The sequence below is a fragment of the Mytilus trossulus genome, chromosome 14 (assembly GCF_036588685.1).
Source record: "Mytilus trossulus isolate FHL-02 chromosome 14, PNRI_Mtr1.1.1.hap1, whole genome shotgun sequence".
Taxonomy (NCBI): Eukaryota; Metazoa; Mollusca; class Bivalvia; order Mytilida; family Mytilidae; genus Mytilus; species Mytilus trossulus.
The window spans coordinates 42,587,984-42,598,743 of record NC_086386.1 but is presented as its reverse complement, the minus strand read 5'-3'; the positions used below and the strand labels follow the sequence as shown (position 1 = coordinate 42,598,743).

Below are 10,760 nucleotides of genomic sequence, written 5' to 3'. Positions count from 1 at the left end.
GAAAATCAAACTGACTTTAAATTAAATTTCATGCTGACAAAATTCGTGTCTTCGTTATATTTCATACATGTAGTTTACGTTAGACCAAGAAGGTTATATCATATAACCTCCTTGGTAAGAATCGTGATAATATTGAAATACAAGCTAATCTCAACAACTATATATGTACATATACTCTTAATTATACTTCAGTTTCTAAAGTAAACACTATGTTTAAAATGTCTAATCATTTATACTGTTCTAATCAGGAAGACATTCAATCTCTTTAACACCGGGAAGTAAATGACTTTGTAATAAAATTCAAAATACTTATAGTATATACATCAGCTAAAATTGAATTGTTAGTATATGTATTTTGCTTGACAAGATTTATTGAGTTTATATTTTTTTATTTTTTTAAGCTTCATGCACTTAGTTCTAATATGTTTGTTCTGGAAAGAACTGTATTTTTGGTAATGTCTCACATGTCTTATCAAAACATTTCATTACTTGAAAATACATACTACAAACCAGCCTGTATTGCATACATTTTTATATACATGAATACGTTATACGATTCCTGCGTTGATAAATAATAACAAAAATATTGGATTTGAATATATTCTTTTTTTTTAATTTATTTGTCTTTTGTTTATCTTAGTTAGTATCAATATTCGTAATCTAAGTAAACCATATACATTTTCACATATTATATAATTATTTATACTTCAATTATAAAGAATTCTTAACACTCCATAACAGTGATCGACTGGATTATTGTAGATTTTAACGAGTGTGATTTAATAACGTACAGATTTTCATATGTTTACGCTTTTTGTATAGAGATTAATGTTCCTGTGTACGATATGAACGATATGCATGATTAATAACGATTCAAATTCTAATTATTTTACAAAAAGTTCAAATCAGACACAATACGAGATTGAAAGACATTTAGTAAGTTTTGAAATTTTCCAACCAATCAACGGAGTTCTATTTTCAGTAATATATTAAAAATCAGGCCATACGAAATAACTCAACTCTCAATGAGTAGGCGGTAATGAACAATCAAATCCTTTACAATTACACAAAACGTACATAATCTGCTTGTTCATATTGACCGACTGACCTTGTTAGAAGGTGTAAATACTTTCAATCCAAATAAATAAATAAAAACATCACTTAATGTTAATACCCATCACTCCATACATTATAAAATATAAAATATTAAAATCAGAACAAACAACTAAATAACACCAAAAAAAAACAATTAACAGAACAAATATGTAAAATTCAAAAATGTAGACAGTTAGGCTATCCTCGTAAAGCAGAATTATATTTAAAATAAGAAAATATATACCAGACCAAGGCCTCCAATGAGTCTTCCATGCAGTCAGAAAAATCCACACAAGGAAGAGGATTCTTCAGCAGGTCCAGAAGCCAAAATGTAAATTAGTCCAGCGAAAATGGATGTCACACTTAATTCTGATACATATAACTGGACTTTGGAAAACAATATAAATATATACAAGAGTTGTAAAGGCCAGATGCTCGTTCGGACAGTAGCAAAAAAGCGGATGGTGAAATCTTAATAATTTTAACAGTTTAGCAAATTCAATTGAGGGTTCTGATCTTAAAGCGGCTGTAAAATTTATATTCGTCATTTCGGCACAAAACTCTCATATTTTATTTATGATACTACTATACCTTAACGGCCAATTCCTATAAGTGAAAGACAAAAAGAACAAACTTAAGATGCATGGGCTTGTTATTATGTATAAACATTTCATGTGTATTTTAGATGAGATACCATTAGATTAACCATTTAGTTCATTTCCGTACAATCCCGAAAGTCATATTGCCTGATATAAACATAAACATACGTCAAACAAATACACAGACACGCATGTTCAATCGTATAATGTCATTTTTTCTTCGCTGATTTACTTCACAGATAACAACTAAAACTATTGTCTTACTAATATTTGAATGATATTTGTGGACGGAATCAGTCAACGATAGGGATCTTCCCGATGGCTGCCTCGTTTCACTTCTCAATGCTGACATTCGGTTCTCTCAAATAAGTGCACCTATTCAGCCTATGCGTAGCTCATCAAAGTAAAGGGTTAATTGAAGTTCGCACTATTAAAACCGTTTCACGTAAAAGCCATTTATTATACATTATCGATGACTTCAAGATTATTTTGACAAAATTGAAATAAATTGACCGCCATTATTATTTGAAATGTTCACAAATACGGAAAACTTAAAATACATCGTATTGTATATTAACTTTATAATATGAACATTTCCGTTATACCACTAGGGTTTAAACAAAACAAAAATAAATCTTTACATGAATTTCAAAAAAGCCTTCTGTAAATGTATTTTTTTTTTTATCCCTTATTACATATTTGTCACAAATACGTTGGTTGTAATAACCTCAAAATTGCTTGGGGAAAAAAGAGTATATTGGTTATTGTGCCCTGTTTCCCAAATGACGTCATTGCATCATTAACGACAATTGATAACACTTTTGTGATTAAATGTTGAAGATTTTACCTGTTAGGTTACATTAAATTGTTATAATTGATTTTTGTCTTTTATCTGTAGAACTATGTGATAAATAGATTATAACATGTCTTTTCTATATTGACCCTGGTCATCCCTCAATCCATATCGTTCCTCGGATGAAGCCTCGTGGCAGATATGAGAGTTTCGGGATGATGCCAGATCCAATATGGAAAAGGACATGTTATAACCTATACTTATAATGAGTCTGCAAACAATATTTCATCCTGTGATTGTTTTTTACATTACTTTCAAATTATCTTTCGGGTTTTGTGCCGAATAAACCAATTGGTACATATCGATTCACAATTACAAAAATAACTATGGAACACAATTTAGACAAAAGAACGAAAAAAATCAAAATTATGCCTACATAATACATTTGTACTTAATTTCCTATATAGACAATTTACATTCTATGAAGTCATTAATAAATATTGACACTTTAATACATGTATTTAAACATTTTAAAGTGTACACACTTCGTCTACTATACAATGATTATCATAGTAATATCAGTTTTTTCAATTAGCAATTTATTATATCTTATGTAACGATAAGTATATGCAATGATATATATGTGTATACTATAATTAGTATGCATCTATGAATAATAAATTAGCTTCATAGCAAAAATTGAACAGAAAACATGTAAATAAACAGTTATCTCTCTTTAACTTGAAGAGTAGTGATCATTTATAAATCGATGCACATATTTCAATAGGCCAAACATGTATATGTACTACTATCATTAAGAACATTCATGTATATAATTATTCCTCTTAGAAATATATGTTACTGGAAAAATGTAATTTAAGTTTGGCTTAAAAAAAAAAAAAAAAAAAAAAGTATTCCGCTGTTCAAAAGTCAAAAGAGGAAAGAGAAACCAAATCTTGGTTACAGAATAATACTGAGGGAACCTTATCAGCTATAAGGAACAACAGAAACACTGATAAAGAAAATATCTATTTGCAATAAGTTTAGTAGTTGTATTACCTACATCTAAATACACAATAAATCCTCCCTTGGTGAAAAAAATAACTATACGCAACCTAAAATAACGATATAATAATACCAGTTTAAAGCATTTCTATGAACAAAACATATTCGAAACATCAATATGAAATAAGACAAAGTTTTTTTAACTTTCATTATATCATTCTGAAAAGTGAATGTTAATCAATAAAACTTAATTTTATAAGCAAGATAAAATTCAATGACTGATGATGAGAGACTATTATCTGACTTTAGACGAAGTCTCAATCTCTATTATCTACGAGTTCTTGCATTTGATCTCGTTTATCTCGTGGTCTTATCATTAATATATAAGTTATTATTTTAAAAACGTGTACGAGTTTTTTGTTGTTGAATGTAAGCACTGTTCCATTAGATTCATGATTGCCTAACGGAGAAGTATTTCTTAAATTTCCAACAAAAACTCTAACGCCATAATTTTAAACGAGTTAAATTGTTTTTAATGTTCTATAAACGTCGATTAGTTCCGCAATCTCCAGATGACAGATATGAATTCCGATTTAACTACAGACCATACAACTAGCTATGTGTCAAATTACAATTACAGATAACCTATTAGATGAGGTTAACAAATCTTGATGTTGTGAGGGATACGATACTCAAAATAGTTTCAAAATCCATCAGAATAATTGTAGTTATAAACTTAAATCAAAGTCTGACATTTTGTGATCAGACACTCAATATTATTATAACATTGATTCACGTTGACGATGTGTTAAAGAGGCATTGACAATTATTTATTTTTTTGACATTAACTGTTAAAACTTGGACAAATTAAGAATATCTAAACACTACAAAAGTCTTAGAAGCATCCGAAAGATTTATTACTTATACAGACAAACCATTCAACATTCAATAATTTGTGGGGAAACTAGCCCTACTCCTTATCGTTTATCTGATTGGATTGCAATTTTGCTTGCGCAGTGACTTTTTGGCGAAACATAAAAAGAAAAGAAAATAAAATATGATCAGCCGTTATGTCAATTTCTGAAGGTTTAAATCTTACATTACATTGCTTTTCAGTCAACTCCTGCGCCACTTGACACACAAATAAAAACAAAATGTAGCATTTAACTATTGTGGTGGAGCTACTTCTGTTATGATAGATCCTGTATCATAGGGGGCAAAGTGTTATCTTTACTTCTGGTTTGCTGCTTGTTCCCATGGAACAAATCACCTTAAAGTCGTCATCTTCTATCATCATTTCTTCACTCGAATCGCTAAACGTAGAAAATTTGTGTTTCAGTTGTGTCTGACCCTGTTGATTATTTCTCATTATTTTGAACCAAGAATCGTAATGGGTGTCGCTACCAACCGTCGTGAGGCCAATACCAACCCAGTTGTTAGAAAAATATGGTGATCTCCAGGCGACAACAAGACGCTTCTCTTTGTTTTGTATTAGCCAAGATACTATTCCACTTGATCCGGTCATTGTATAACCATGTTTATGTGCTATCTGAAATTTGAAAAATTAAATAAGATATCGAAACTGAAAGTTATGTTTATTTATCGATAAATTAATTTTTCATAAGAAAAACAAGGAAACAAAAAACAAAGATAAATCTACATGAGAAATACAAATTCCACACCAACGTTTATCTAAACATGTTTTAAGAAAAGAAATTCAAAACATCTAAAACTTATCAACACAAAGTTATATGTTTTAAATCGTTTAGTAAAGTAGCATAATGCAATTGACATTTTTTATTATAGTTGTCGTACCAATACCGTAAATACGACGGTCAAACAACTACAGTTTAATGATTCTGAATCAAGATGATATTATGATTTAAACTCTCTTTACCAGATATTGTTTTGGTAAACTTAACAATAATCGTGGCATATATGTTTGAGAATCTTCAAAGTAAAAATTAAAAACGAATTTACACTATGACACAATAGAAATTGCTGCATGAGTGAGGGTAGCTGTTCTTTCAAATTTTAAGGTCAATTGTAAATTACTCTGAAAGATGTTCATAAGATATTCACATAAGAACGTTATATAATGTTACACATTCTGATTCTACTGAGAGGAAATGTAACACTGGACCACCGAAAGCTGAATTATTAGGTTAGTCTAGGAGGACAAGAGGTCTTAAGCGATGGACACAATATATATTAGGCAAAAACGAAACGATACATTGGTTTATAATTTGAAAAATCACATATATTAATTTAGCCTATATATAAATATTTCCAAGATTAAAGCTGGTAACATGATATGTAAAAATATTGAAAATGACATAACGTCCTTTTCTGATTTCAAACAAAATACTTTGTTTTCAAATATTAACTGTATATAATAGTATCGAGTTGTCTTTTTGTCATTAATTGTGTCGAACACGATTTTTTTTTCAAATGTCGTTTACAAAATTGAAAAAGTTGCACTAAAATTAAGAAGTAAAAAACGGGAATTTACATGACGTAAAAAACCAACGTCATTAACGTTGCCTTAGAATATCAATATTTAGGTACAAAGACGTTGTTTCAAATCTTATATTAACCCCTCGTGATTGGAGCCGCGGTGAATATAATGATTTATCAAAGATAATGTATGCTATTACTCCGCCACCATCAAACCGATCTGTTTCCTGTAATCACGCATCAGTAAATGGTTCATTGCGCCTTCGTTTTTACCCTGGCTCTGCTGGTCTTTTTTTATCGGTGAAAAGAACCTGTCTTGATTCTGCTGGTCTTTTTTTATCGGTGAAAAGAACCTGTCTTGATGTTCGAATCTGTGACCCGAGTCCAATGAAGTCCATTTAAGTTTGGCCATCCTGTGAGCTGCGTAAGGGTGCATATGGATCCTTCCAAAAGACAATGAGCTCTTATACCAAATTGATCGGTTACGAACTGTTTTAGCAGATCTTCTGTTTTAATGTCTTCTGTGGATGTGTAGTACATTTGTGATGCGTTTACAAATCGATTCCGTAGATGAATAAGGCGAATGTGTCTGTCTTGACGTAACGTCATTTCAAGTGGCCAGCCACTAAGGGCCAGATCATTTGTCGTGCCGTTGGCCTCGTTGAATTTCATATCTCTTGGGTTTATAAATCCTTGTATAAACCTCATTAAAAGTCAATAATTGTAAATGAATTCGACATTTGAACTTTCTTAACAATCAAAGGTGTGAATACATGAAACATGATCATAACAATTATTAAAGAAATTCCATATGGTCTGCGTCCTTTATGATGAAACGGCAATGTCACATTTAATAAGTTTATTAATATCAAACTGAAAATGTAAAGGGTATATTCACTTTTTCAGTTGTTCATGTTTTAACGCTGCCTGTTCTCAAACCAGAGCCGTAATAGATTATACATGAAATCCACGTTCGGTACGTACAGTCACATTCCTGTTAAAGAGAGTATTTTCTTTGTCGGATGACTATCGTGACAGATCCTTTTTTCCCTTTTCAAAATCGTTACTTAGTTCTATGGAACAGGCCAGATCTGGAGAAAATGTTCATTTTCTAGTATTTGCCAATTGGGTTTCTAGTCAACGTCTCTTTTCTTTCGAATTGTGATAGGTAAATCTATAGACTGTCGTATTTAACCATGGTAACTTAACAAATTTAGTCGGAATAAGAGGAGAGCGGGATAATTTGAACGGATTCATCTAGAAACGCGATGCATTTTTTTTGTCGTAAATTAGCAAATTGGATAATTGGAGCTGTCTTCCACATGATCTTAAGCAGATTTTTTGACGTGTTCTTACCGCAATTGTCTTATCGATACTGTGTGACTGGGAATTAAGTTTTTGAGTATTTATCTCACGCAAAAAAACAATAATACATTGCCTGGTTTATTTAACATTATTTGTGAAACTACTAACAGTATGAATAATTATGCACACATGCAGATAAAACAGTACATGACAAGTATTTACCATTGCCTCTTTATATCCAGGTCTTACTGAAACAGCGGGTGTTGATATATATCCTGAATGTGTCTTCGTTTTTGGTTTGATGAGATGATACCGTGTCATGTTAGTTATTTCAATACCAACAACAATGCTGTAATGCTTATTTGTCATTAATGTAGACAAGCTTGTTCCATGCAAAGAATTACCACATTCAATTTTCTCGTCTACGGAAGATGTCATTTCTGGTTTTGAAGTGGCTCGGCTCATTCTTTTGAGTTTAGTACAGTTGTTTGCTGCATAAGATATGGTAAATATTGCTTGTCAACTTGGGCGAAAAGGATAACGCAAAATGTTTAATGAAAATCGCAAAAAAATGCGAGTTGATTTATGGAACACTAGGTAAGCAACACCTTGCGTGTTTTTAATCATTACTGTTTATCCATATGTGATTATTTACAAATGACGTGGATCAAAACTAAAATACATTTTAAGATTTATTCTTGTGCAATAGTAAAATAGGAGTACTTGTCTTTCATTTTTGTTTATGTACTTTGTCTATATCCATTTTCTGTTTCTTTATTGGAACTGTTATTTGGTTTTATAGTTATGAAGATTATTTTACAATGTTGACTACTGTATCCACATTGTTGACAATTATATTGTGTGTGGTTTAAAGTTTGCCTACATTATTTGAAATATAACGAAAGTTTATGTAGCTGTCAGGTGAGAGGTTTAGCTTATAAAAAAAAAGAGAAACACTTATGAACCACATCAACAAACGCTGATCATCAGATTTCTGACTTAGGACAGGTGCAAACAAATGCAGCCGGTTTACACGTTTTGACATGTACAAATCTTCACCCTTATCTGAAACAAAACTGTTACATCACGGCATAGAGAAAGACACACTATAATATATCAATTGAAATGGCTTAATTCAATTAAAAGACATATTAACATAAGTGAACATACACTGAACGAATACATTTGATCTAGGATGCAATCTTAATACAAAATCAATAAAGAAAAAGATAAATAAAAAAGGCAACCTCAGTATACCTCAATGAGATGTTAAACAATTTAAAAAAAACATAATAACCTTGAAGAAAAAGCCAATATATTTCATAATATACACAGTTAAATGAAAATACAGAATGGAGAATAGAAAATGGAAATATGGTTTACCAAATAAATAATTGTGATGTACATAGAACGAAGAAGTGAAAACTTATCGTAATGCCAAACACTTATCAAAGGTGGTATATAGACGAGATATAATCCAGAAAATGTAAATATTAAATAAACAAGCATTACAAATAGTATCAACAGGTCAAAATGTAATAAAGCTCTATTCATTTTAAAGTTCAATTTTTGAAACACTTCCCGACATTATCTCATCTAACCTTTTCAGTACTATTCAATGTATAATTAGAATTACACATTGACATCAACTTAACTAAGGTTAATATCGTTAAATTAGGTAAATACAAACATGACCATTTAACAGGTGTTTGAATTGAGCAGACCGCAGTCTACACAGAAATAGCCTTCAATCATTGGATATTTTCAAAGTATGCATATCAGAGAGCAAGAAAGAATTACCGTAACTTGTTTCATCACTATCACTGTCTTCTATAAAGTTTCGGTTTCCAAATCTATTGTGACGACTATAAGGACTACTAGAAGCCATTTTAAGCCTGAAAACCTACGATGTATGTATATGCAATATCAGTGACATTATTGTAGTGTAGTAAACACAATGCATTTTTAGAGAAAAAGCATAAACTGTTTCAAATGAAATTTTTCTTCAACACAAATTTATTTATATGTATTAAATGTTATTCGTGATCATGCTCTTAATGTTTTGCTTTTTGTCATAACGGTTAAATGAACTTCAAATGTACCAGCAATAAATGCAGAAAGCAAATGAAATAAGAAGTATGAACCAAATAAATTATAGTTATTACAAAAAGACGATTTAAAATCATAAGTCGAAACATCATAGTGTTCTTTTCTTTGTATTTCTAAGTTACTTCTTTTACTTATTAGTCTATTGTGGGAAATATCCATTTGATATGACTAGGTACTTGACACCGATAACATATACACTAATAAAGAATTTAAATTGAATTTAAGTACTTATACATCCCGTCATTGTGTGTGTTTTTGTGTTATGAGAAATTTGTGTAATATTGCCTTTCGTTTTTGCTAATGTGCTTTGTCTATGTTTTTTTGTTGTTTTTCTTTGTCAACATGTTTGTTTGTTTTATAGTGATTAAAATAATAACACAATGTTGACAGCTGGGCAACTATCTACTGGCGGCTAACTTTTATAAGCCGAAGTAATTAAAAAGTTTGAAACAACTTACCTGCACCAGATGACTAGGTACTTGACACCGATAACATATACACTAATAAAGAATTTAAATTGAATTTAAGTACTTATACATCCCGTCATTGTGTGTGTTTTTGTGTTATGAGAAATTTGTGTAATATTTCCTTTCGTTTTTGCTAATGTGCTTTGTCTATGTTTTTTTGTTGTTTTTCTTTGTCAACATGTTTGTTTGTTTTATAGTGATTAAAATAATAACACAATGTTGACAGACTGGGCAACTATCTACTGGCGGCTAACTTTTATAAGCCGAAGTAATTAAAAAGTTTGAAACAACTTACCTGCACCAGATGACTAGGTACTTGACACCGATAACATATACACTAATAAAGAATTTAAATTGAATTTAAGTACTTATACATCCCGTCATTGTGTGTGTTTTTATGTTATGAGAAATTTGTGTAATATTTCCTTTCGTTTTTGCTAATGTGCTTTGTCTATGTTTTTTTGTTGTTTTTCTTTGTCAACATGTTTGTTTGTTTTATAGTGATTAAAATAATAACACAATGTTGACAGACTGGGCAACTATCTACTGGCGGCTAACTTTTATAAGCCGAAGTAATTAAAAAGTTTGAAACAACTTACCTGCACCAGATGACTAGGTACTTGACACCGATAACATATACACTAATAAAGAATTTAAATTGAATTTAAGTACTTATACATCCCGTCATTGTGTGTGTTTTTGTGTTATGAGAAATTTGTGTAATATTTCCTTTCGTTTTTGCTAATGTGCTTTGTCTATGTTTTTTTGTTGTTTTTCTTTGTCAACATGTTTGTTTGTTTTATAGTGATTAAAATAATAACACAATGTTGACAGACTGGGCAACTATCTACTGGCGGCTAACTTTTATAAGCCGAAGTAATTAAAAAGTTTGAAACAACTTACCTGCACCAGATGACAAAAATAAACTGT

General features: G+C 30.6%; 1 protein-coding gene across 2 annotated transcripts; it reads right to left on the bottom strand.

The window, feature by feature from the left end:
• Window positions 1-3,409: 3,409 nt before the first annotated feature.
• On the bottom strand, window positions 3,410-10,760 carry LOC134696410 (tereporin-Ca1-like). 2 transcript variants are annotated; one of them, XM_063558190.1, is made up of 4 exons: window positions 10,734-10,760; window positions 9,055-9,157; window positions 7,477-7,745; window positions 3,410-5,041 (listed from the first exon to the last, which is right to left on the bottom strand). In XM_063558190.1, exons 2-4 carry the CDS (start codon window positions 9,140-9,142, stop codon window positions 4,700-4,702), a joined length of 699 nt encoding a protein of 232 aa, XP_063414260.1. In that variant the 5' UTR covers window positions 9,143-9,157; window positions 10,734-10,760; the 3' UTR covers window positions 3,410-4,699. The 2 variants fall into 2 exon arrangements, with proteins under 2 accessions (XP_063414260.1, XP_063414259.1); XM_063558189.1 differs by lacking the exon at window positions 10,734-10,760 and adding an exon at window positions 9,822-9,859.